Source organism: Rhinichthys klamathensis, unplaced genomic scaffold (assembly GCF_029890125.1).
Source record: "Rhinichthys klamathensis goyatoka isolate OS25496 unplaced genomic scaffold, OSU_Roscu_1.1 h1tg000090l_1, whole genome shotgun sequence".
Taxonomy (NCBI): Eukaryota; Metazoa; Chordata; class Actinopteri; order Cypriniformes; family Leuciscidae; genus Rhinichthys; species Rhinichthys klamathensis.
The window spans coordinates 804,871-832,409 of NW_026606629.1; the positions used below are offsets into that span (position 1 = coordinate 804,871).

The 27,539-nt window shown below is 35.7% G+C and overlaps 2 protein-coding genes and 1 long non-coding RNA gene across 3 annotated transcripts; 2 read left to right on the top strand and 1 right to left on the bottom strand.

The window, feature by feature from the left end:
* The first annotated feature begins 1,821 nt into the window (after nt 1-1,821).
* si:ch73-390b10.2 (Golgi pH regulator) lies at nt 1,822-13,340 on the top strand. Its single transcript, XM_056251789.1, has 14 exons — nt 1,822-1,978; nt 2,477-2,536; nt 2,629-2,732; nt 2,817-2,923; nt 3,025-3,126; nt 4,037-4,157; nt 4,238-4,318; nt 4,976-5,085; nt 6,133-6,221; nt 6,771-6,863; nt 6,955-7,050; nt 8,204-8,293; nt 8,532-8,597; nt 12,962-13,340. The coding sequence occupies exons 1-14, from the start codon at nt 1,937-1,939 to the stop codon at nt 13,166-13,168; spliced, it is 1,368 nt and encodes a 455-aa protein (XP_056107764.1). The 5' UTR covers nt 1,822-1,936; the 3' UTR covers nt 13,169-13,340.
* A 5-nt stretch (nt 13,341-13,345) lies between these two features.
* On the top strand, nt 13,346-15,354 carry LOC130085829 (uncharacterized). The gene is made up of 2 exons (XR_008807180.1): nt 13,346-14,086; nt 15,028-15,354. It is a non-coding gene; the product is annotated as an uncharacterized LOC130085829 (long non-coding RNA).
* Nucleotides 15,355-15,746: 392 nt separating this feature from the next.
* Nucleotides 15,747-27,326, bottom strand: pdzk1 (PDZ domain containing 1). The gene is made up of 8 exons (XM_056251790.1): nt 27,097-27,326; nt 26,745-26,973; nt 26,027-26,163; nt 24,696-24,891; nt 22,498-22,694; nt 21,780-22,001; nt 17,094-17,420; nt 15,747-16,203 (listed from the first exon to the last, which is right to left on the bottom strand). The coding sequence occupies exons 1-8, from the start codon at nt 27,301-27,303 to the stop codon at nt 16,120-16,122; spliced, it is 1,599 nt and encodes a 532-aa protein (XP_056107765.1). The 5' UTR covers nt 27,304-27,326; the 3' UTR covers nt 15,747-16,119.
* Nucleotides 27,327-27,539: the final 213 nt, after the last annotated feature.

Sequence of the window (27,539 nt, forward strand, 5' to 3'; positions counted from 1 at the left end):
TTATGCTTTCCGAAATCACCCCGTAAACCCTCATTCACTATTCCCTATGTTAGTCCACTACTTTTCACTTGAAGGAGTGAATGAAAAGGAGTGAGCGGATTCGGACACCCGTTGATCGGTTGTACACTTGTTATTGCAGTGCAATGTGGGATTGAATAAGTGCACTCAATAACGTCCACTATGGTTTCGGACACCACTACAAATGGCTGTCCCCTCAAGTAACGCTCTATTTGAGGGTATAGGGGGTGATTTCGGATTCAGCGTCTTGTCATGTTCTGATCAGTTCCCTTGTTTTATGTGTCATGCTCTTGGTTTATTGTTTTCAGGTGTTTCTTGTTAGTCATTAGTATTTGTGTATAAACAGCCCTTATGTTACCATTGTTCCTTATAACTTTATTTAACTTGCTGTTGGTTTCTCGTGGTTTAGTTCATGTTTATATTCAGGTTCAGGTTTAGATTCAAGTCATGCCATGCCATGCCACCCTCTTGTTTTTTTATTTATTTGGATTTGTTCAAGCTTTGTAAATAAAAGCTAGCCTGGTTAAAACCAGACCATTCTCAGTTGTAACTGAGTTATGGTCTGGCAAAGCGTCATAGACAAATCATTTCCAGAGGGGCGTCACCAACGGACGTCGCGGATAGACCTAAAACCAATCAGAGCGATGAAGGAGATGACGTATGCAGAGTGGCGGAGAATCTCCGAGTGTTGTTCTTTGCTCGGTTTTTAACAAAAAGGAAACGTTCAAATCGCTTAAAACAGACGCGATAGCTGATTCGAACGAGTGATGTTCGACGGCGGCATCCATCTTTGTAATGTAGGCTACAAAATCTGCTTCAAAATCCCAGCGCTGTCGTCATCATGTAAAGCCCGCCCCAACGTTTCTGATTGGTGCCTCGATTTCGACGGATTGGAAATGGGTTTGAATGAGCTCTTTGCCAGACTAACTTTAGAGCAAATCTAAATTTGCCGGAAGTTGTCTGGGTTTTCCCATGCTAAATAAAATCTGCACTTGGGTTCACTTCAAATTGCCTTCAGAGGACATTTTTGCTACAACTGTATAGATCCCTTCTGAAACTTTTTTAAGGAGACATGAAAATTCTGCATCCCAAAAATCTAAAGTCTCCATCTGATCATTGTTTAATATTGTTGCTCTTTATAACATGATCCTATTTGTAATTGTTCCTTTTTTGTGGGTGAAATTTATAATTATTACCATAAAGGTCAGACAATATGCAAAATACAATTTGATTGCATTTTGACATTTAACTAAAATGAATAAAGCAAAGGAAAAAATAACTTCAAATGATGTAAGTGACGTTATATGTTATGAAAATGACACCACAGGCTGAATGGGCCATTGGGACTGCTGCGTGGTGACAGCTTTTCACAGGATGTGATTTAGCCAAGACACCCATGTTCTCTGTTCCATATTGCTTCAGTCTGATGAGACTTTCCTCTTAACACAAGAGCAGCATGATCTCTCTCTCTCTTTGTAAAAAATCTATCTATCTATCTATCTATCTATCTATCTATCTATCTATCTATCTATCTATCTATCTATCTATCTATCTATCTATCTATCTATCTATCTATCTATCTATCTATCTATCTATCTATCTATCTATCTATCTATCTATCTATCATAACAGCGTTTATGATGTAGCTTATGTGTCGTCTGTTTGCTCCGGGTTGTGCTTTCTACATTTCTGAGGTGGTGACGCCCTCTAGTGAACACATTACGAAACAATCGATGATGACATTACCGTGCGCCGGAAAACCTGTGTGTCATGTCATGACGTCAGCAGCTTGACAGCTTGGTCAGACACTTGTTCTGTTCAATATTTGTTTCTCTGTATTAACCGAGAAGTGTAACATTATGAGCTGATAGTGCGTTTGCCATTTTCTGTGTATTAACTTGGTACCACATGCTACGCCATGTCTTTCTTCGTAGATTCCGTGATTATGTTCACTTCTCAGGTAAGTCCTCTCTGACATTATTAAGTGCATATTAACACGAACAATGCTAACAACATGTCTTTATTGTTTTATACAGTGTACAATGAACAACACGTTACCAAGTTTTAATGGATTCAATTAAATTTAAATTATGTAAACAAATGCTTTAAAATATGTCTGGCTGACTGTGTCCGTATGTCTAGTATAACAATATATTCATAGGAATGTATTTGCTTTTACATTTGAACAAAACACAGCGATATTTTAAATAGTTTATAATAATAATAAAAAAAAAAATTTTAAACTTGATTTTGAGCTTTATGTGTGTGGATCTTCTCCATTATTAGCCTAATATACAATTTTCTCCAATCCTCTGGCCAAACAATCTGCTCATTAGTTAAGTACTTTTGAAGCTGTTTGGTTTTTGGTTGCTGACTGTATTACAATATATAATGTTCCACATAGAAAAGCTTGAAGAATGTATTAAATGCTCCAGCTAACATAGTTTTCTACACACAGGTGCTGTTTTTCGGGTTCGGGTGGCTGTTTTTCATGCGGCAGTTGTTTAAAGATTATGAGGTACTGTGCATAAAAGTGTATATTTAACCCAGTTTTGTTGACTGGCCTTTCAGTATTTCTCATTCAAGTGATCTTTCTCAATTCTTCATCAGGTTCGACAATATGTTGTGCAGGTGGTGTTCTCTGTCACATTTGCCTTTTCTTGCACTATGTTTGAGCTCATTATCTTTGAGATTCTTGGTGCATTAAGCAGCACGTAAGTATTCATGATTTACTTGATGAAATCATCATTGATGAGAACTTTAGATCAGATGATCACATGCTGGTTGTTTCCAAACAGGTCCAGGTATTTCCATTGGAAGCTGAATTTGTATGTAATATTACTAGTTCTAATATTTGTGGTGCCTTTCTACATTGGCTACTTTGTGGTCAGTAATATACGTTTATGTAAGTAAATTCAGTTCTCACTTTATACAGTATTCCTTAACTTTTCCATTTGCTCAAAGTTTGCTCATGCACCGCACATGTTGCTTTCTTCTCTCTTACAGTGCATAGACAAAGGTTGCTTTTTTCATGCGTGGTCTGGTTCACTTTCATGTATTTCTTCTGGAAACTGGGCGATCCTTTCCCTATTCTTAGTCCAAAACATGGTAGGCACTGTTCTTGTCACTTTAAGACCAAATGCGTAGATCCAATATACTGTTACACATGTTTCTTTCTCAACTGTTCACGTTCACTTACTACATAAATTATCGTGTTTACGAGGGTGCTTAAAAAGATGGGCATTTTGACACTTAAGTATGTGTTTTTAACCGTTCAAGCCCAATTATGCGGTAGGGACGGGCGATAAGGACTTAAACCTATATCACAATATTTTCTGGTATTTATTGCGATCATTATATCAATGACGATATAAATATAGTACCAGTACAAGTGATAGCTGCATGCATTCTTGAGAGCCTCAGAAACATCTACAGTAAAACGTACCCATCATCAAATACGCTCCTATAATTTACCAATTACATTAAATAATAATAAAAAAATAAAAATAAAAAAAAAACGGTAAAAATCCAAACGCTAGCCCTTGCAGAAATGGAAAAGTTGCAGATATCTGTTTCTTCTGTAAAGGTGCAGATAATGTTTAAATAGTGCAACTGTACTGAAAAACATCACACAATAATAATTACACAATAATAATTCAAATCTATTACGCGTTTGAAATGAAAAAAAACTAACTATAATAATCATAAGATAAAAATACTACTACGAATTCTACTACTAATAACAATATAAACCACACTAAGGATGAGCTGCTGGGTTCATGAATATTAATCACTAAAAACACTAAAAAAAGAAAATAATAAGAAAAAAACAACAGAATTGATTGGTATATGAACAGTTTTTAGTAGATTATGTGAACAACTATTTGTTTAATTTGGAATAATGGGAACCAGTTAATCATGCACATTAAGTGTGCATTAAGAAAGTAAATATATTAATAATATAAATTATGTTTTCCATCTCAATATGTAGATGTGTATCTCTTTCTTGTGTTCTCAGGCATTCTGTCCATAGAGCAGCTGATCAGTCGTGTGGGGGTCATTGGGGTCACACTGATGGCTCTTCTGTCTGGCTTTGGTGCTGTAAACTGTCCTTATACATACATGTCTTATTTCCTGAGGTAACTTTGCTCTCAGACACACAAAATAACTTTGTATTTATATTTTTTATAATAGATATTTGTTTGGTTTGTTTGCTCAGAAATGTGACGGACAGTGATATCCTGGCCCTGGAGAGAAGACTGCTCCAGACTATGGACATGATTGTCAGTAAAAAGAAAAGGTAAGCGATATAAATAGAGTGATCCAATCAGTCCACCCTAAAAATGAAAATACTCTCATCATTACTCACCCACAACATAGGCTATTACTGTTCAAAAGTTTGGGGTTGTACAATTTTTTTAAAATGTTTCTTATGCTCCCCAAAGCTGCAGTTATTTAATCAAAATAACGTTTTTTATATATAAATATATTTTAAAACTGTAATTTATTCATGTGATGGCAAAATGTAATTTCCAGCATCATTACTCCAGTCTTCAGTGTCATATGATCCTTCAGAAATCATTCTAATATGATGATTTGATGCTCAAGAAACATTTAATATTATTATCAATGTTGAAAACAGTTGTGCTGCTTAATATTTTGTGGAACCCGTGATACATTTCAAGATTCTTTGATGAACAGAAATTTCAAAAGAATGGTATTAATTTGAAATATAAATCTTTTGTAACTTTATTACTGTCACTTTTGATCACCTGAACCCTGAAGAAAAATATTTATTTCTTACAAAAAAAAAAGTCCTACTGACCCAACACATATGGATGTTATATGAACATTAAAAAAAGTAAATCAGTTAAGAACATAAGTTTTGTATTCAATTCGTTTTATCATAACAGAATAAGATTTTTCTTTTTAATAAGTTTTTAATGCCTCTTTGTAGGATTGCCATGGTAAGAAGGCAGATGTACCAGCGTGGAGAGGAGCAGAATAAACAGACAGGATTTTGGGGGATGATAAAGAGTGTGACCTCCTCACCATCAGGCAGTGAGAGTATCCTTAATGACCCCGTTTATTTGAGGCAGCAGGCTAATACTAGTGTTCCTAAGTTACAGGCCTTCCTCTGTCTCACTTAGGAGTGACCCAGCAACTGGAGAGCATTTCTGAGATCATGTATATTAATCATCATTGTGCTCTAAGTGTCTGTGCAAAGCGCTTAACCCCTGTTCACTCCTAGAGGACTGCGTCAACAATTTACTTTAAAGCATTAATGGGCAGTAAAATATATTTGTGTGTCTGGTAAACCATTATGGGGACAAAATGTCCCCACAAATATGGCAATATCCGAAATCCTTGTCCTTGTGGGGACATTCTTTAGTCCCCATGAGGAAAACAGCTTATAAATCACAAGTGATGTTTTTTGGAGATGTAAGGAGATAGAATATACAGTTTGTACAGTATAAAAATCATTATGTCTATGTAAAGTCCCCATAAAACATGGAAACACAACCGTGTGTGTGTGTGTGTGTGTGCGCGCGCGCGCGCATGTGCATGTTAAATAGACTGGTTAACCTGCTGGCTAAAAACCATGTATCTCAATCTCAACTGGTTTTGCAATATACATTTTTAGTTATCACAAAAGCAAACAAGTCAAACATTGAAATGTATTCATATTTTTGAATTCAAATTGGCTATAAACTATTAAGACTTGTTTCCAACATGGAATTAAAGAGGTAATTGCAACTTTTTATTTTACAATTCTGACTCTTTTCTTGCAATTGTAAGTTTACGTCTTGCAATTCTGACTTTTTTTTCTCTCAGAATTGAGAGAAATATAAACTCCTTTTTGTGATATAAAGTATATATTTTTTAATCATTTTATTCCGAATCAGAAACAAGCTTCCACAATAAATCTTAATTTAATGTTGTCAGGATTGTATTTTCTTCCACTTCATGTTGTATTACAGTATTTGTTGCTTCCGACACCGAGAGCACCCATTTTTTGGTTTGTGATGCAGCGGTTTAGGACCACTGGCTGAAAGTTAGTTTGCTATGACTTGTGGTTCCTCTGAGGGATGTTTCTTAACTCTGGCACTGCAGATCTTTCCCTGATCCAGCAGGAAGTGGATGCTCTGGAGGAACTCAGTCGACAGCTTTTTCTGGAGACCGTGGACCTGCAGGCCACCAAGGTACTTATCAAATGAAATGCAGTGCCTAAGATTTATTTCTATCCACCTTCTATCCACCCTCCTACGCCCCATGACGCTTTGCACAAATTATGGGAGCAACTTCCGTTAAACTGTAAACAATCAGCGAAAGGCTCACTCTATGAACGCAATAAGCATTTTCAAAGACTGGATACAATGAGATGACATTATTCTACTCAACCCACAACCATGGAACATTAAAAGGACAAATCTGAACATGAGAACGTGAAGGAAATTTTACAGCTCATTCAGTCAAACTGATGGATAAGGATTATTTGTAGCGCAACCTTATGATTTGAAATGATTTGTTTTAGTCTTTTAAAATGGAACAGGCATGGAAATGAACCAAATCATAAAAATAAATGGATAAACAACTTAATTAAATTGAATAAAGTATTTTTTAGTCATGATTGGCTTTAAAATATCCAGTAATTAAAAAAATGTTGGTCGAAATATGTGGGAGCCCTTTATATAAATAAAAATAAATATTAAAAGCACTACATGAACAGTCTTATGTCCCTGTATCCCAAGGAACGGATAGAATACTCAAAAACATTTCAAGGGAAATACTTCAACTTCTTGGGGTATTTCTTCTCCATCTACTGTGTGTGGAAAATATTCATGGTAAGAATTGTTTCCTCATGTTATGTTTGGCATGTACTATAGAGTTTTGTGAGAATGAATCTCAATCAGTGATGTAATGTGTTCTTCGTAGGCCACTATAAACATAGTGTTTGACCGTGTTGGGAAGACTGACCCGGTGACAAGAGGAATCGAGATCACAGTCAACTACCTCGGAATTCAGTTTGATGTACGTTATTATCACCATTAACTTAAACTGCTTTATATATTTTGGCTAACTAAATCTCCATTAGACTGAGTCTTAATTTTATCTTTCTCTACTTTTGCTCAAATTTTGTTACTCCGCATTGGATTGCGAAGGAGTTGGTTAGATAATTTTTTTTATGTTTTGAAAGTCTCTCAAGCTCACCAAGGCTGGATTTATTTGATGAAACATACAGTAAAACAATAATATTGTGTAATATCATTTCAATTTAAAAACAACTGTTTCCTATTCAAATATAAATTCAAATGTATTGTATTCCTGTGATGTTAAAGCTGAATTTTCAGCAGCCATATTTGAAATAATTCTAATATGCTGATTTGCTGCTCAAGAAACATTTCTTAAATGTCTTATTACTATCAATGTTGAACACAGTTGTGCTTAAACTTTTTGTGGATATGGTGAGGCAATTTTTTTTTTTCAGTTCAAAAGAACAGCATTTATTTAAATTAGAAATCTTTTGTAACATTATAAATGACACTTTTAAACAATTTAATGCATCCTTAATAACTTTTTACATTTTTAAATCTTACTGACACAAAACTTTTGAATGCTAGTGTATGTTTTTTTTTTTTCAAGGATAACGTTTGGTGATGCTAGAGGTGCATAAATCATCCCTTAACTTTTACATTTTTAATGTCTCTTCATCTTCTTGTGCTTCTCTGCCTCCTATTGGCCAATATATAAAACTGATCAGACAGATCAGATCGCATTGTCACAGCAGGACAAATTACCACACCAGTTGTTTGTTTACTTTTTTTAATGATAGTAAATGATTACATTTGTTATTCCACACTCATATACATAATCGCTGTGTACTAGTATCCACCCTAATAGACTTTATACTCATGACTGCGGTTGTATATGCAGGCTGTGATTGTGTGTGCTGTGTCAGCTGACATTTACTGCTTTGGTTGGCAGTTAATTGTTCCCCAGCCTGTTAAATGACGTTTAATCTTTCCCCATGAGAAGGTAATGATTCAGCCTCTTAAACATGTAATCTTGGTCCGGCTTCACTCTCGCTTTTTACTGCTAAGCGCAAATGCTGCTCATCCCTTTTCTAATGGATAAAGCCTCTTAATTTATGTGCAGAAGAACTTAAACCTCTGTTTTCCCACAGGTCAAGTTCTGGTCTCAGCACATTTCCTTTATCCTGGTGGGAATCATCATAGTCACGTCCATACGAGGCCTTTTAATCACACTCACCAAGGTAATGAAGGATGAACATGTTTTTTTTGTTCTTTTTCTCATTCAGTCTTATCACTTAAGGGAAAACAGTCACGTATTACATCTGCGTAGGCGTGTTGGTTCAGCCGGTGTAAAGGGGGAAGATTATATCCTTGAGCAACTGCAACATGGTATTGGCCGAATTCAGTTTCTGAGAAGCATTAATGATGTTCAAAGCTCATAAAAAGCAGTTTTGGGTAATCTCTTTCTTTTGTTCACAGTTTTTCTATGCCATCTCCAGCAGCAAGTCCTCCAATGTCATTGTGCTCGTCTTGGCTCAGATCATGGTGAGACATAATATAAAATAGACCAGAAATAACTGCACCATTTTAGGAGGACAACTTTTGTTAATTTAAGACACATTCATACATCAGCGGAAGTTTGGCCAATACTGATAATTATTTATACATTACAGTCATTGAAAATTGTTATATATATATATATATACTAGTGATCGACCGATATTGATTTTTATAACCGATACCGATACCGATTATTTGCATGTTTATGTGCCCGATAACCGATATGCAGAACCGATATTTATTTATTGTTATACTTCTGTTTTTGACACAATTATTACAACACAAATGAACTGGACAAACCATTTTATTTATAACAATCACTCCCTCCTTGCATACAAAAAAATAAAAGTCCATAAAATAAAGTGCACTGTTACAAGTGTCTTTGTTTAAAAATAAAAGCTTTGAGGTAAAAAATAAAGCACAAAAATTATTCTAACATATTGGGGGGAAAAAATCTAAATTACCTGTTTTTTTTTTTTTTTGCATAGCTATTTTAGTAGTGTAACTTTATTTTTGCATTATATAATTTATATCTAAATTATACATATAATTTATAAGCATCAGCAGCAACAATGTTAACAATAGGCAAAATAAATTTTAAAAGTCTAATGTTTTCATATGGAGAAAATAATTGACAGGGGAGTCATATCACCTTTGCAGAAATGTAATTCATTTTAAACAGTTTTAGAAGGTTTATGTGCCGTTTAATAGGTTTAAAGAATGAGGAATAATTCACTGGGTAATATTGATTCACTGAATAACATTAGCTATAACATTGTCAGGAAAGTAACAAACAAAACAGCATATACATCATTTCATTTTCCAACTCGTATGTTATTAAATAATTAATAATATTTTTGTCGGTCTAGATCATGAAATGCTTTCTGACAAAGTGCTGTTTATCTATGCATTTACACAGAACTATAACTTAGGCTACTCAACCGCGATCGCGCGTGCAGATAATAAATAATTAATTTCCACAAAGCGGTATATTTAGATGTGAATTAGCGAAATAATTGCTATGTAGTAAATGATCATATAGCCTAATCTAGGGTGTTTAAACAAGATAATCTTGTCAAAAGTTTCATTCAGTGGCCGTGCTTCAACATTCCTGATCATCAACCCAGTGAGTGCTCAGCAATATGAACGAACTTTTTTTCCGAGACTAATGGTGAGCAAATACAACAGATAGAGAATTAAATTCAGCGCTTTTATTTTCAACATGCACTCATTCATGTCTGTTTTATTTAATTCATGTAAAGTTACGTCTTTATTGGGGCAGGACATGACGGATTACGCTACGTGACTCCATGAGTTCGTCTGAATTTTTTAGAACCAAGCTGCATAAATAAACTATATCAGGCATTTATGTCTCAAATCTCATTTCTGCATGTCTGTTATGTTAAATAAAGTTCAATAATTAAAGCAAAGCAAGTAGAACATATACTTACCTGTGCACAGAGTTGTTGTTGACTGATCTCCTCAGACGCGGGCTGCAATGGCGGAATTCTCAAAACGGCCACAAGATAGCGCCATTAATCGGCGAATCCGATATTACAAAACCGATACCCGATTATGGGAAAATGCTTAAATATCGGGAAAAATATCGGTAAACCGATACATCGGTCGATCACTAATATATACACTCACCTAAAGGATTATTAGGAACACCTGTTCAATTTCTCATTAATGCAATTATCTAATCAACCAATCACATGGCAGTTGCTTCAATGCATTTAGGGGTGTGGTCCTGGTCAAGACAATCTCCTGAACTCCAAACTGAATGTCAGAATGGGAAAGAAAGGTGATTTAAGCAATTTTGAGCGTGGCATGGTTGTTGGTGCCAGACGGGCCGGTCTGAGTATTTCACAATCTGCTCAGTTACTGGGATTTTCACGTTAAACCATTTCTAGGGTTTACAAAGAATGGTGTGAAAAGGGAAAAACATCCAGTATGCGGCAGTCCTGTGGGCGAAAATGCCTTGTTGATGCTAGAGGTCAGAGGAGAATTGGCCGACTGATTCAACCTGATAGAAGAGCAACTTTGACTGAAATAACCACTCGTTACAACCGAGGTATGCAGCAAAGCATTTGTGAAGCCACAACACGCACAACCTTGAGGCGGATGGACTACAACAGCAGAAGACCCCACCGGGTACCACTCATCTCCACTACAAATAGGAAAAAGAGGCTACAATTTGCAAGAGCTCACCAAAATTGGACAGTTGAAGACTGGAAAAATGTTGCCTGGTCTGATGAGTCTCGAATAGAGTCAGAATTTGGTGTAAACAGAATGAGAACATGGATCCATCATGCCTTGTTACCACTGTGCAGGCTGGTGGTGGTGGTGTAATGGTGTGGTGGATGTTTTCTTGGCACACTTTAGGCCCCTTAGTGCCAATTGGGCATCGTTTAAATGCCATGGCCTAACTGAGCATTGTTTCTGACCATGTCCATCTCTTTATGGCCACCATGTACCCATCCTCTGATGGCTACTTCCAGCAGGATAATGCACCATGTCACAAAGCTCGAATCATTTCAAATTGGTTTCTTGAACATGACAATGAGTTCACTGTACTAAAATGGCCCCCACAGTCACCAGATCTCAACCCAATAGAGCATCTTTGGGATGTGGTGGAACGGGAGCTTCGTGCCCTGGATGTGCATCCCACAAATCTCCATCAACTGCAAGATGCTATCCTATCAATATGGGCCAACATTTCTAAAGAATGCTTTCAGCACCTTGTTGAATCAATGCCACGTAGAATGAAGGCAGTTCTGAAGGCGAAAGGGTGTCAAACACAGTATTAGTATGGTGTTCCTAATAATCCTTTAGGTGAGTGTGTGTATATATATATATCCACAAAATTTATATTAAATTAATAAGAAGTGACAGTGAAGACATTTGCAATGTTTCACAAGATTTATATTTAAAATAAATGCTTTTCTTTTGAACTTTCTATTTATCAAATAATCTTGAACAAAAATGTCAATATCTTTAAAAAAAAAAAAATTTGTGTTTCGAATGATTTCGGTTTCAAATAAATGCTGTTCTGTTGAACGTTATATTCATAAAAAAAAAAAAAAGTTTTACAGTTTCCACAAAAATATTAAGCAGCACAGCTGTTTTCAACATTGATAATAATAAGAAATGTTTCTTGAGCAGCAAATCAGTATATTAGTCTAAAGGATCATGTGACCGAAGACTGGAGTAATGATTCTGAAAATTTAGCTTTGCCAACACAGAAATAAATTATATTTGTAAATATATTCCAATAGAAAAAAAAAATGTAATATTTTACAATATTGCAGTTTTTCACTGTATTTTTTATCAAATAAATGCAGCTTTGGCGAGCATAAAAGATTTCTTTCAAAAACATAACATTTTTACGGTACTGACTCTGGAAGTGTAAAAACAGTTCAGTGTGCAGCAGAAATAATAGATAACTGATTTAATTATATATATATATATATATATATATACACTACCGTTCAAAAGTTTGGGGTCAGTGAGAATTGTATTTTTATTTTTTGGAGGAAAGAAATCAATACTTTTATTTATCAAGGAATAATTAATTTGATCAAAAGTGACAGTAAAGACATTTATAATGTTACAAAAGTCTTTTGAACTTCCTATTCATCAAAGAATCCTAAAAAAAAAAAAAAAACTGTACAACTGACAGACCAACAACTGTTTCAACATTGATAATAATAATAAATGTTTCTTGAGCATCAAATCCTCATATTATACTGATTTGTGAAGGATCATTTGACACTGAAGACACTGACACTGGTGATGCTGAAAATTCAGCTTTGATCACAGGAATAAATTACACTTTACTATATATTCACACAGAAAACAGCTGATTTACACTGGAATAATATTTAATACTATAACTGATTTTTGTTGTATTTTTAATCAAATAAGCGCAGCCATGGTTAGCAGAAGAGAATTCTTTTAAAAGTATTTAAAATCGTACCGACCCCAAACTTTTGAACGGTAGTGTATATATATGTGCATATATTATGTATATGCAAATTGAAAATAGTCTAATATTATGTTATAATCAATATTATCTCATGAAAAAAATATATGACTGATAGAAACTAATATAGTCTCCCATATATTGTGAAAGGAATCATAAAGAAACATTCCTGGTTCCAATTCTAAATTAATTTACCAATATATGTTCAAGAACTATTAAAAGAGTCAAAAGTCATAACAACTTTTGGTTCCAGTATTGTTGAAAAGTGCAACTGTTTTTGATTCCCAACTGTTAGTATTGTAAATCCTTACTATACACAAAGTGGTGTGGCATCTCACTCTCTCTCTCTGCTGTCTATTTGTAGGGCATGTATTTTGTGTCGTCGGTGCTCCTGATGCGGATGAGCATGCCTTTAGAGTACCGCACTATAGTGACTGAGGTACTGGGAGAACTGCAGTTTAACTTCTACCACCGCTGGTTTGACGTCATCTTCCTGGTCAGCGCTCTCTCCAGCATCCTCTTCCTCTACCTGGCCCATAAACAGGCACCTGAGAAGCACATGACCCTGTGACCTCATCAGAGAGACAGACGCACAGGACTGAAATGTGCCTTTTCTTTTGCCTCTCCTTTTAGAAGGACTTTCATGCCTCTATCCTATAATGAGCATTATTGGGTCTGTATTTCCTGAATCAGGAGGGGCCCAGAGACAGTGTTTATTTGACTTTGGGTTTAAAGACTGTGATGCTATTATTGGAGGGAACAAAATTGCATACAATATTGGTGTAATTTTTTATAAAGAGCATAAAAATTCCCATACCAGGTGTTATGTTTTCCACGGTAGGTGACCAAAATAACCCGTCTTACTAGTTTGTTTGGCATGAAATCAGCCTCGAACCATCTTTTATCATTAATAGACAACACATACTGTATATATCTCAGCAACACCCAGAGATGTTACAGTGGACTGTTGGACTCTTGTTTTTCTTACAAGCCTGTTAATCGTTACTATCATTTCATGTCTTGTCCAGGGACATTAAGAATGATTCACATGTTGATACTGTATAGAGTGAGTGAGAGTCATAATCTGAAATCATGCAGGCATATATGTTAGTTTAGGCTATTTTGTGTTATTCTTTTTTGTTAGATGGACGGGTGCTTTTGATTTACTAAATAGGCTGTGCCAGAGATGTAACCGTCTGTGGTTTATGCTCAAATCAAGTCAGCTCAGAATTCAATTAAAAGGCTTTTCAAACATGTCCACTGTTTCTTAAAGGTGTATTTAGTAGTTTGGTGCTGATTTAAAAGGTTTTACATATTAGGAGATAAAGTGTTTTAAATATGTTGCAGGTCTCTCCCCTCAACGTATTTCACCATTTTGAAGTGACGTGACCGGTGATGTTTCTCTAAATGTCTCAGAGATTCCTTACGTTTATTGGCTGCCACCTCTGTAGATATGCTAGTAGCAAAGTGTTGTTCGGTGATGTGAAGAGTGAAAATTAGGCAGTTGTTGCATCTGAAAACGCTTACTCTCTTGAGTAGTTCCTTATTTTGAATAAGTACTTATTTTGCAAGCACAAAAAATGTACGTTCTGTATGAAATATGTGTAGTATGAATGTAATACATTTGCCATGTTGTCATTATCATGTGACCTACCAGTGTCAGCTGCGCCGCTTCACTGCCATTCACAACTCCTCTCCCGTGGCCTCATGGGATAGTAGTGTCCATCATATGTGCATTTCAGAATCTCGTCGGAAGTAGGACATCCGGGTTCTTTTTGCCTACTCTTTTATGAGTACTGTGAATTTGGAAGTACTGTCCAAATGTGTTGCTGGAGATCTACCTTCCTGCCGAGTTCAGTTCCAACACACCTGTAATTATCAAGTGCTTCTGAAGTTCTTATTTAGCTGGTTCAGTTGTGTTTGATCAGGGGTGGAGCTAAACTTTTCAGGAAGTTAGATCTCCAAGAATAGGATTGGGGATTATTGTAGCAAGGAAATATGCTATTTCGAATGCAGCCAACAAAGCATATGCTGCATTCACACACGTTGTAATTACCGTAATTACTAGATGACGACCTTTGACATTCTACTCGGAGCAGTTCACGTCCTCGGACTCGAAATTATGGGTTTCTATAGCAAAATGAATCTGAAGCGGTCATGAGGTACAAGTTGGAGCTCTCAGAAAATTCCGTTTACAAGTTGTAATAACGAGTTCTACGAGAAAGTGACCGCTTGAAATCTGGTAATTACGGTAATTCGGTGTTAACCCATCTACACTTATTCATGATTTACCAGTGGAGACAATTGGAGAATCAGTACCTGTACAGCCACAGAAGCAGAGAAGATCTAAACACTGGAACACGGACAAAAGCAAAAACGAGTCTAAACTTCAGTATGGCAGACACAAACTTTTTTTTTTTTTTGGGACAGGTACTATTGAAGTCTCCAAAATGGTCAATTCTTATTTATTTTTATGGAAAATTGCAGTATTTACTTTTAACGATTTATCTGTCCAACTCATTATTTGTTTTAAAATTCATGTACCTTTGTAATCAAAATAACTTCCCCTCCCTCTTGCACCAATATTTCTTCTCTGATGACATGTTTACTAGCGTGAGGGCGGGCCAACCTGTCACACATGAGATCGACCAATAGCAAACCACAACCATCCAATCAATTCCCAATGGACAAAATCAAGTCCAATGTTTAACTCGAAGATACGTCACAATATGGAATAAAAGACTGTCGCAACTTCAATTACATGCCGGCTTTAATTATTGTGTAGATTGCTCTCTGAAACTCAGTGTAATTTGCATAAAACATTGTCTTACAACACTGTAATTGGTACACGAAAAACAGCGATGCCAACACTTGCTAAAGAACTTGCTAAATGCACCTTTAAAATGAAAAGAATGGGTTACTGATGTTGCACCAAATACAGAGCAGGTTTTATTCAATAGGCATCCACCAGAAAAAAAAAAGAAAAAAAAAATTCCCGTACAATAAATTACACATCAAGAAGTATGCATTGTCTGAAAGTCTGTAACTGCTCATAATTTGATATCTCATGCATCAAAAGGGTATTAAAGCAAGTTTAAATAGATTGTCGTTGTTGTAGATCCCAATGAAAGCAGTACAGAAATAATCTGTTGTATTTGATATCCTTACTAAAGTTCTTTAATCAATGTTCTTACAGTCTCTTGTTCAAATGGGCATTTCCTCTCTTAATAGATTCTGCAGTTTATCAGGTAAGTGCATCAACCTGTCACTAAATCACAGTATTGAAAGGGTTACACTTTATTTTAAGGTGTCCTTGTTACAGTGTAATTATATATTTAAGTACTGAGTAATATAATAAACACGTATTTACTATATGGTTTGGTTTAGGGCTGGTTGCATGTAATTATGCATAATTTACTGTTATGACTATATAGTAAGTATACATGTAACATGTCTAACAAGGACACTACAATAAAGTGATATTATTAAAAGTATCTGTTGGTACAGGAAAGTGTAGTGTGCTCAGAGTCTTTCGTCCTCACTCGCATCTGATGCTGAAGAAGATGATGATGATGATGATGATGATGATGAAGAAGAAGAAGAAGCCTAGGGTGAAAAGATAGATGCTTGAGTTAGGATTTTATTTTTTTAGGATTTAGTCATATAGTATATAGTATAGATATAACTCAGGTTTAGAATATGACAAAACAAATACAATAACAATACACAATATACTGTTCAAGAGTTTGTGGGACTTTTCTGATGTCTCTTATGCTCACCAAGGTTGCATTTATTTGATCAAAATTTGAAATATATTTTAAAATGTCATTTATTCCTTTGATGGCAAAGCTGAATTTTCAGCATCATCAGTCTTTAGTGTTACATGATCCTTCAGAAATCATTATAATATGATGCTCAAGAAACATTATTATTATCAGATAAAAACAGTTGTGAAAAAAAAAACAGGCTTAATATGGAAATCTTCTAATTTTCTTAATCTAATCTAACTTTATGGAAATCATTGTCTTTTCAGAATTATTTGATGAACAGAAAGACAGCATTCATTTGAGTAAACAAGTAACTGACCCCCAAACTTTTAAATGAATCAGTTTAAAGGAATAGTTCACCCCCAAAATTCTAATTCTATCATCATTCACTTACGTTTAAGCCATTCCAAACAAAAAGCATATTCAGATAGAAATACATATTCAGAAATACATATTCAACTTAAAATATAGCACATATTTTGTATGGACTACTTTTAGAAATACATTTTTGGGGCTCAACAACCCAGAATCCTCTTCTCTTTCATTATATGGGAAAGAGCAGCCAATACTTTCTTATATAAGAAAAAAAAAAATCAAACAAGTTTGGAATGACATGAGGGTGAGTAAAAGATGACAGAATGGGGAAAAAAGTATTGTGAGGTATATTGTAAATGTTGAAACCCCAGTTCTGTCTGCTGAGAATGGGAAATGTTGAAAAGCAGTACTGACCCTTGAACGGGTTTGAGCTGGTGGAGTGGCTGGTCTTTCACTGTCACTTTCTGTGTCTTTCCTCTTGTCCTCTTGTGTATAAGCTGGTGCTGGGACATCAGCGGAGGGCTCTTTATTCAGCAGTTGAGGGGTGATGGCGATCCCTTGTGCTTTCAGGTGGTCATAGGCTGTCCTCTCAGCCACTAAGAGGACCAGCGTGTTCCCGCTCTTGCGGATGAGGCTAACAACTTCCTCATGTGTGCTCATTTCCACGTTCACCCCATTCACCTCCACAACCATGTCTTCATCCTCCAGTCCCGCTCTGTCTGCTGCTCCACCTTTCACCACCTGGCAGACAAATTCATTAAAGGATTATTTTTCTCCAAATGAAAAACAGTTACTCACCCTCATGTTCTATATCTGAAGGATATTTGTGAAGATCATTTTAAATTTGTTTTCCTAGCGAGTCTATTAAACTCCAAAATGGCAAAATTACAATAAAAATATCATACAAGTGGTTTCTCCATATACTACTGAAATACTAATACTAATACACGTATCATAGCTTATAAGTGAATAACAACTTAAATTGCAGTCAAAATTTCAGATTCTCAGACAAAACAGATTTTTATTTAAATAATCATAATTTCAAATTGCATTTAATTTAGCTTTGAACCAGCATAATTCTGTTCGTCATGAAAACGATTACATGTATTCATTTAACAAGTAAGAACATATGGCTAGCTGTAGAATGAGCACTATTTAACCCTTTAAGTGTCACCCCCCTTTTTTTGAATATACATGAAAATGCACATTTCGAACTTAAATGGTTGTAATTCAAGAATGCTTTGGAATATCGACGTAAGATTGGTCTTGTTTTAAAGAAGACATTTGGCAGATTCTTGTAGAAGTGAAATAAATTAAGAAAGTGAAACAGAAAAAAAGTTATAGAAGTTTGTGTTTATGAAAATGTACAATGTAAAATTTTGAATTATTCATATTTTATATAAAATATATATTTTCAAAACCTGGGCGACTCTAAAACTGCAAAAAAATCAAAGCCAAAAATCTGAACAAGTTGTGTTTCAAATTTTAGGTTGATATCTCAAAAAATGAGCTTTCAGTAAGATTTTGTTTTGGCGCAGTACCAAACTTTTTCACTAGATGACAACCAGACTCCATCACTGCCCATATAAGGGCGCCTCCATTTCCATATGTGTTTTGAGTGATATGAACCATTATTTCCACAATTTTCATACAATTTATGAAGTAGACATCCTATTCAGAAGTAATATGAGAAGTTTGGCAGATTTTGATATGATTTCAACCTCTAAGAAACATAAAAAGAACACGCATGTGCGTTTTAGCTTCCTGCCACATCATATAATTTTTTTCTTTATATAAAAAAAAAAATTCAGACCTTTTTTTTTTTTTATAATTGAATGGATGCTATCTTTTGAACTCTTGGAATGAAAACAAACTGAGGTTTCTACCCTTCTTTCATGATTTTTCATGTTCATCACTATTTCAAAATAAAGGTCTAAGAGTATGAAAATATTATTGTTGCAAATTGATAAATTACGGCTCCTCTGTAATTTATTTTGAAAATCAATCACCAAATATGGAAACTAGAGATTGTAAGCTTTCAAATGATATATAGTTTGTCAAGATTAGTTTAGGTTTAGTATAGGATATTACTGTTTTAAAAATGTAAAGAATTTGGGCCCACCGGTGGGCCCGTGACACTTAAGGGGTTTAGTTAAAATATGTGAGATTATAATAAACTGGGTTTGTGATGATAAATGTATAAACTTGGTTATTGTTTATTTAAAACACGTTCAGTTGATTAATACTATTACAGAAATCGTACCTATTTTCGAGTTTTTTTTTTTTTTTTACCTGTTTAATGTATGTATTACAGACAAATATGCACCACATTAAGTTTATTATAGTTAATGTTCCATCCAAATGGATGGATATTTTAAATCTTAAATTTATAACTATTTTGAGTACATGGCACTTGGATTATATGGTTTTGGGACAACACTTATGATACTTTTATGATGCTTTCATGGTGCTTTCCTGATATTTTGGAGCTTGACAGACACCACACCCAATTCACTTTCAAATTCTGTGTACACGCTTTATGGAGCGGGTCAAATTGACCCTAATTGGATTCAATACAATTCCTCAAAAATCACACTATGAAAAACAACAAAGATTTAGATACAAACTGTAAACTTTTAATATCAACATTTGTCAAACATTACAAAAACATTATATCTGAAAATATGATTTTTAAAAATGTTTTTAAACCAATTTTTGACAAAATTGGAAAATAAACAGTATACGGACTTTTTTTGCATATACATTTTTTTTACTTTTTATTTTTTATTTTTATTTTTTACATTTTATGCTTTGAACATCGTAACTGAACAATAACATTTTGCTGTATAATGAATTTTTTTTTATTTTCCTAAGTTAACTTTCCCTAGTTTCCTAAGACCTAGTTCCCTAGTTTCATTATTCACTCACAGGGAAGTGAGAAACCAAACATAACAAAAACATACATCAAATAAATGTTTTTTTATTAATTTTTTGGCTCTGTGAAGCTGCCTTTGAAAATCCTACATAAAAGTTTTGGTTAAAAGCTACAGGGCTCCAGACTAACTTTTCCACTGGTTGCACTGGTGCTACCAACTTTCTCAGTTGGTCGCACCAGCATATGATTTGGTCACACCTTTTTTTTTTTTTTTTTTTTTTTGCTACATGCCATGGGATTAATCAATGCATGCTGATGAATAGTGGTTTTAATGGACCAAGGCTAGCAAAGGCTTTCTGGGTTGCAGCAGAAATACCTGTAATATATTAATTATCATTGCCAAATTTCAGGATTTTCATGGATTTTGCACAGTAATTTTAATCTGTAATTTTAAGCATTTTACATTTGAATTATATACAATCTGTCTATTTACATCTGAATCATATTCTATCTATCTATCTATCTATCTATCTATCTATCTATCTATCTATCTATCTATCTATCTATCTATCTGTCTATTATCATCTTTCTATCTTTTAAAAATCATTAAACATTCAAATGTAGGCTACTGTATGCATTACATTTTAAAAAATTAGAGTATTATAATAAACTGATACAGATTTTTCGTTATCAAAGTTTATAGTTGTAACACAAAGCAGAAATCTCACACTCCATACCTTCTGCATTTTATAATCATTTCCTTTTCCTCTGTCGAGCGATCATGAGAGTAATCGCTCGACAGAGGAAAATATAACCGCTGAAAAGCCGTAGGAGGAAGGGGCTCTGTGTTTCGTGAGACCATTTTTTATAATTTTTATATGCCTTAATTCGTGAATTCGTAATTGGCGCGTTTGACAATCAGTGTGCAATGCGCGTGACGTCTACGTTCATCAATACATAAACTGCACGTGTCTTGCGGAAGAACACTGTAGACGGAGCTACTCTCCGTTAATGTCTATGGCGAGTCACGCAGGCACTGGGCTACTCCGCAGCCGAGACGACCCCGGGATAAAATAGTCCGAATATAAACACTTATTATAGGCGTACCGTATTGATTCAGAATAAGTCAAAAACACGGTTTGGAAAATGGATTGATGATTTAGCCTACTCGTTCATTTTGAACATAAGTTACATATTTGGTCGCAGTCTGGAACCCTGAGCTAGGTATTTTAGATATCTTGAATATCTAAATGAGAGCTTATTTTACTATCTGTGTCTGACAAAGATTTTCCAACGCATTCTCATCCTTTGGCGTCATACAGGTGACGCCATATGACATTTCGTCGAAATCTTACGCACATGGCATCCTTTAGCGTCAATATAACACGCCCTGTTATGGGTAGGTTTAGGTCTGGGGTAGGGTACGGTTATGACGCCTTGGGATCTGCGTCTCATATGCACGCTAAACGATGCCATGTGCGTTGGATTTAGACGAGCGTCACCTGTATGACGCCTTGGGTTCTGCGTCTCATATTGATGCTAAAGGATGCCATGTGCGTAAGATTTTACGAAATGTACAAAGCGTCACATGTATGACGCCAAAGGATGAGAACGGGCTGAGATTTTCATCTGTAATTTGCAAATAATTCTAAACACTGTGATTTTATCTTTTTCAAGTGTGTTTGGTTAGGGTTAGCGCACTTTTAGATGCACTTGCACGTTAGAACTGGAGTTGAAGTGCCCTGACATACAGAAAATAAATGTTTTTATTTTGTGTCTGTACAGTTGCTTTTGAATGGCTGCCTATGAGGGTCAAATTGACCCGCGAACATCACGAACGTAATAGTAATTTTGTTTGTATATGTCAAAACACATCAGCATGCTGAAACTTTGCATGCATGTTCATCATGATAAATGAGAAAAAGTCACAAAATATCAAGAAAAAAAACAAAGGTTAACCAGTATTTCCAACAACTTGAAAATGAAAATCGAAACGGGTCAAATTGACCCGCAACATAACACAAGGGTTAAATGGACAAGAACAGCAGCGATATTCTTTAAATATTCTCCTTTTGGGTCGTGCTGAAGAAAGTAAGTCACACAAGTTTGAAATGTCATGAGTGAACCTATTGAACCTATTGAGGGAAACTATTGAAACACTGAACCTGTAAAAAATAGATCTAGACAAGCTTTCTATAAATGTCAGTGTAGGGCATTTCTCAGACCTCTTTGATGTACTGTCCGTTAACTCCCTGGATGCCATTGAGATGGAAACCAAATCCAGCGGCGGTCTTCTCCAGTCGGCACAGTTTGGGTTTGCGGTCCAAATCTGCTGGGACAGGTACAGCTGGGACAGGCGCAGGCACTGCTGGAGCAGGTTCATGCTCAGGATAGCCGGGCAGGGATCCTCTCATTTCCTCCCAGTACAGAAGTGGAGAAGCACCACCCTTGACATTACAGTATCATTCAATAATTGAATATAGAATGTGAAGTATAATATAAAACAAATGCAAGTGGAATATTTAAGACTACAATATTCGTTACACTTATTTTGATGATCCACATTATACATACTATGCATACAATTGCAACTATGTGTATTCTCATTAGAGTATTTGTAGACTGTTAAGTTTGGGTTAGGTGTTAGGGTTAAAATTATTTGACATGTTTGCAAAGTTGCTTATAGTCAGTAGTATAATGTCTGTTGTGGAGCATCAAAATAAAGAGTTATCAGATATTAAGCAGACAGTCTAATACTCTAATGAGAGTTAGTTGACGTCGTTGCAAGTCACTTATAGTTAGTAGAATGTCCAAAGAGGACCATTAAAATAAAGTGTACCCAATTTTTAACTTTAATTTAAGTATGCAGTCACCAGACATTGTACATTCAAATTCATGTTTATTGCTGTATTGCAGCAATGTCATTGAATGAAAATGACTCACCAATTTGTACATTTTCTCGGTCTCAGCATCCAGCACTAGGAGGCAGCACTTGTTTCCTTCTTTACCTATTTTGTTCACCACCTGCTCATGTGTGCAGTTATCGATTTCCTCTCCGTTCACAGCCACAAGTCGGTCCCTATCCTTCAGCCCTGCTCTCTCCGCAGGGCTTCCTTTGTCTATTTCTCCAATGTAATGACCTGAGATACGGCACAAAATATGACATGAATCATATATTGAAACATTTTTCTACTTCTCACTTTATCTTTTCACAAAGTCTGTTATTAGTATTGGAATAATCTATTAATTATAATAAAAATATGCATATTTAACCAATTTAATTAGGCAGCGGCTATTTGCAGTGGCGTTAAATGCTAAATTTACACAAAGTGAAAATAGTAGTTTATTTGCACTAAGTGCAAAGGTAACACTTTATTTCGATTGTCCACTTTAGACATTCTACTAACTATAAGTAACTTTGCAGCTACATGTCAACTAACTCTCATTAGAGTAATAGTAGACTGTCTGCTTAATATCTGCTAACTCTTTATTGTGACGCTCCCCAACAGACATTCTACTGACTATAAGTAACTTGGCAACTATAAGCCAACTTGTTCTCCTAACAAGTAAGACCTAACCCTAACCTAACAGTCTACTGACAGTCTACTACAGCTCTATACTCTCGATACTCTAATGAGAGTTAGTTGACATGTAGATGAAAAGTTACTTATAGTTAGTAGAATATCTAAAGTGTAACCAGTGCAAATAGTTGTTAGATGCTATTTATACTTTGTGGCAGATGTTTGCCCCTCAGTGTATTGAAATACATTATAAAACAGTATGCATTAATAAAATATTTAGTGTATATGATTATATTTATTAAAATCATAAATGGATACGGCCTTATTTGGACATTACTCGTTTCTGTCTCTGACAAACCCTATCTGATAAACACTTTATTCTCACTATTAAATACCCATTAGGCACTATTTTCACTTTTTAAATATCATTCAAATAAACACCTCTCCAAACTGATATGCGATGGGAAAAGGGAGAAGAGTGAGTTCGGAAAAGGCGCGTCCAAAGCTATAACACCACCTGCCTTACTCTCCAGGCCACTGCTCCTGTTTTCACATGGGTTTCTTTTGCAATTTTGTCTGGCTCAATCAGACAACGGTGAGCGGAGTTAGTGTAAATATAGCCTCTGCCAACAGCTGTTTGCACATAGTGTAAATAGACTCTCCGATTTAGGCATTTTAATGTATTATTTTAGCTGAATTGAACTGGTTTCATAATTTACACAGGTATTGGAACGAAATGTATCAACATTGAACTGATTTCAATTGAATAATGACTGTTTAGTATTGTCTTTTAAGAGCTGCTTTACAGCAGAATTGAAAGTATGTGTTCATAATGCCTTAAAATTGTAAGTTTAGTCAACACATATCCATGTTGTCAAGGTATTAACTCACACTGAAATTCTTTTTATAGCATCATAGAGCCATTACAGTAGATAAGCTTTGCATTGTACGTTATCAAAATTCCTCAGTTACGCAATGTCAATTTTACAACATAAAAACATTGTCCTAACATTGCAATAAACCTCAGTAAGTTCAGTTAGCACCACCATGCTAAACAAAAGGGTAATAATGCAATGGTTAATAGAATCTGGGCTGCTAACATCAAATTTCCAGGACCCAGAACATTACAATCCTGCTGTATTTCCCTTGTGAGCAGTGCACTTAATCTTAGGTTGCTCCAGTGAGACGTCCGTCCATGCAATTAGTGTACTGTAAGTCACAGTACGCATCTGCAAAATGACTAAAGGATGCAATTCTTACTACTTACAAAAAGAATAAATAGCTTGTGACATTAAATATTCAAATCTACAACTACTTTTATATGCATTGGCTGGTTAAAAAAAAAAAAAAAAGTGCACTGCTATAACACATCCCTCAGCAGAAAGCAAAAGACAATCCAACAAGACACTTGGAAAGGTTTCATTTACCCAAAATTAAAGCTCACAAAATTGCCTATTTTGAGAATTTGGACAACTGAAGCAGATTTAATTTAGACTGCATCTAACTTTGACAAGGCCTAAACGCCAATATGTGAATGATAACACATTTGACTTAAGTGACGTGTAAAAGGGTAAATGCGTATTTCATGTTGATATACTATGGCAGATGGCACACACTCACCTGAACGTTTAGGATCTTCTTTCAGGATGAAGCCATAACCATCTGCTCTCTTGATCATGTCTGCAATGCGTGGCTTATGTGAGAGGTGCCTGACCGTGGCATGAGCCACCCCTGGTAGAAGGCTTTTGCTCTTGAAGTATTTGTCAGCATCCTCCTCCACCAGCAGAAGCATCACTCTGTCACCGGCTGCTTTCACCTACAATAACAAAGGGAATACATTATTATAATATTCTCCTCAAAGCACTGATATTTGGGGTAATGCAGGGTAAAACATTAGGGTCAAGGTCTTCAGCAGCATGCATGGCAGCTGTTAAAGAGGACCTATTATGATTTTTTTTTTTTTTACATTTTCAACTTACATATCCATTTGACTACTTTACATTTACAACTTTAGTGTTTAATGTTGCTGTATGAGCATGAAAAAGGCCTGCAAAGTTACAAAGCACAAAGTCACTCCAAAGGGATTTATTCGCTCTATCACTAAGCACTGTTTCTGAACTCCCTGAAATGCCTAAATTGTAGTCTTGAGTTTTCTTCCGGTAACGTACACGTCACAATATTCTTCATTAATATAATTCCTGCCCAAGGCATATGCAAAAAAAAAAGAAAAAAAAAAGAAGGGAAGCCTGGATGAGTTACATTAGTAGTGTGTTACTCGCGGTTATGGTAAGGTACATGACATTTCCAAAACACACTTGAAACGGTTGACCAATCACAACACGCTGGTCCAGCTGACCAATCAGAGCACATTTCGGAAGGAGGGGCTTCCGAAGGAACTAAACAGAGCATTACTGACAGACTGGGAAGAGAGGTGCTGCAACAATGTAAAATATGTGAAAAATAATGTGTTTTTGAACATGCAAACATAACCTATTCTAGTAAAGTCCAAAAACAAATTCAAGACTTTGTAAAAGGGCATAATATGGCCTCTTTAAAGGAATAGATCACCCAAAAATGAAAATTATGTCATCTTTCACTCACCCTTATGTCGCTCCAAACTTTTATGACTTTCTTTCCTCTGTGGAAGGCAAAATAAGATATTTTGAAGAATGTCGGTAACCATACAGTTTCGGGTCTCAGTGACTTCCATTGTATGGTCAAAAAAATAGAATGGAAGTGAATGGGAACCGAAACTGTATGGTTATCAACATTTTTGTGTTTTTCTGAGAAGAAAGAAAGTCTACGGGTTTGGAATGACACAAGGGCGAGTAAATGATGACAGAATGATCCCTTTAAAGCTTTTCTGAAACCCTAAAACAACTGTATTATAAAATTGTTGACAAAGGGGAAATGTTAGACAGGAATTATTGTAGGATGACAATTTAACTTACCTTTTGCACAATCTGATCATGTGTGAGACTCTCAACATTTTCGCTGTTTATCTCCACCAAACGATCACCTATCTTCACACCCGCCTGATCAGCTACTGCTCCTGACACCACTTCTGTCATGAACATGCCATGAGTACCTGAGAGAAAACAGGGTTAGAACAAATAACTACTGTTAGTACTTCATTTCACAAGCCATTCCAAATATTTCAGACAATTATCAACATATTGGTTGATTTATCCAAGACAGGCCTGAGAAAACGAGTTAACCTTTAATTTTCTCAGCCTCAGATGACCATTTGCTGACTGTTGACAGCACTGGAAAACACGTTCTTGAGTTGGCAACCTGACTTGCTGACCATGAGCATTTCTGAGGATGAACTAATGACTGGATTTACCAGGGTTCGCCAGTTTAGAGGCAAATCTTTAAAAGATATTCAGACTGAGGGTGAAATTTAACTAGATTCAATGCTTTTGTGAAATCGCTGTGAAATCCCTCTATTGGAACCTTGATTTTGAAGTGTACTTTGGATGGAAAAAAATTCAGATCGCAAAAAGTCATTACAAAATTTCCTTTACACATTTGATATTTAATTTTCTATCATGGTCCCATGTTGGTCAGATGGTCTATTTTGTTCAAGTAGTCAATTCTTGGCCCAAATTAAAGACCAGGTGTTATGCTGTAAGTCAAAGATCTGGCTATGGGAGTTTTATAGCTTACCTTTGATGGACTTTAAGGAGAAACCCAATCCACTGCTGGATTTTTGCAGATAACAAAGTTTGGCTTTAGCGGCTGGTGCAGACACTCCATTCATGGTGGGTGGGCTCTGACCTGACTGGGACTGAGGGTCGGCAAGATTCACACCCTTGGCTTTGGCCGTCTTATACGGCTCCTCTCCAAGAACGTGCAATGTGACGCTCATCCCACTCTTTCTCACCAAATCTGCAACCTGACCCGAGAAAAAGTCAAGTGCGAGGTAAAACTTTTTGAATAAAACATTGTTTTCCTTTCAGTAGCCACAATCATGAGATTAATTTAACATTTAGAAAAGCCATGTCCCAATATGTCAAACCTGACTGTGCTCCAAATTGTCCACAAAAGTTCCATTGACTTTGATAATGCGGTCTCCATCCTTCAAACCGGCCAGCTCAGCCGCGCCGCCCATCTCCAGGGCTCGGATCAGGTGACCCTCCTCGCCGTGCTCCACTCGGAGGTAGAAGCCATAGCCCTGTCCCTCTCGCTTGGTCAGAGAAATAATTCGTGGTTTTGGCCCAGCCATTTTTCCTGTTTGGAAACATTGATTGATCAGTGTTGCCTTCACGCCAAGGTCATCTAACATGTGATAATATGCTCTTCTTGGTACATCTGATGTTATCTTATCAGATGCTCACAATTCATTATATACCAGTCATTTGGTGGTCAAATTGGTGATTACAATCTAGAATGTACCAATGAAGTGAGGGGAGACCGATTTCATTTCTCATTATACGTAGCAGAGTTATAATGACAAAATGC

What these genes read in the sequence shown, in the direction of transcription:
- si:ch73-390b10.2 (XM_056251789.1), top strand. Translation starts at nt 1,937, where the DNA reads ATGTCTTTCTTCGTAGATTCCGTGATTATGTTCACTTCTCAG. An exon ending in ACCTCGGAATTCAGTTTGAT is followed by an intron (nt 7,051 to 8,203) that starts GTACGTTATTAT and finishes GTTTTCCCACAG; the next exon opens with GTCAAGTTCTGGTCTCAGCA. An exon ending in TTTTAATCACACTCACCAAG is followed by an intron (nt 8,294 to 8,531) that starts GTAATGAAGGAT and finishes TTTTGTTCACAG; the next exon opens with TTTTTCTATGCCATCTCCAG.
- pdzk1 (XM_056251790.1), bottom strand. Translation starts at nt 27,303, where the DNA reads ATGGCTGGGCCAAAACCACGAATTATTTCTCTGACCAAGCGAGAGGGA. An exon ending in ACGGACAGTACATCAAAGAG is followed by an intron (nt 17,421 to 21,779) that starts GTCTGAGAAATG and finishes TTTGTCTGCCAG; the next exon opens with GTGGTGAAAGGTGGAGCAGC. An exon ending in CAGCTCAAACCCGTTCAAGG is followed by an intron (nt 16,204 to 17,093) that starts GTCAGTACTGCT and finishes TTTTCACCCTAG; the next exon opens with GCTTCTTCTTCTTCTTCATC.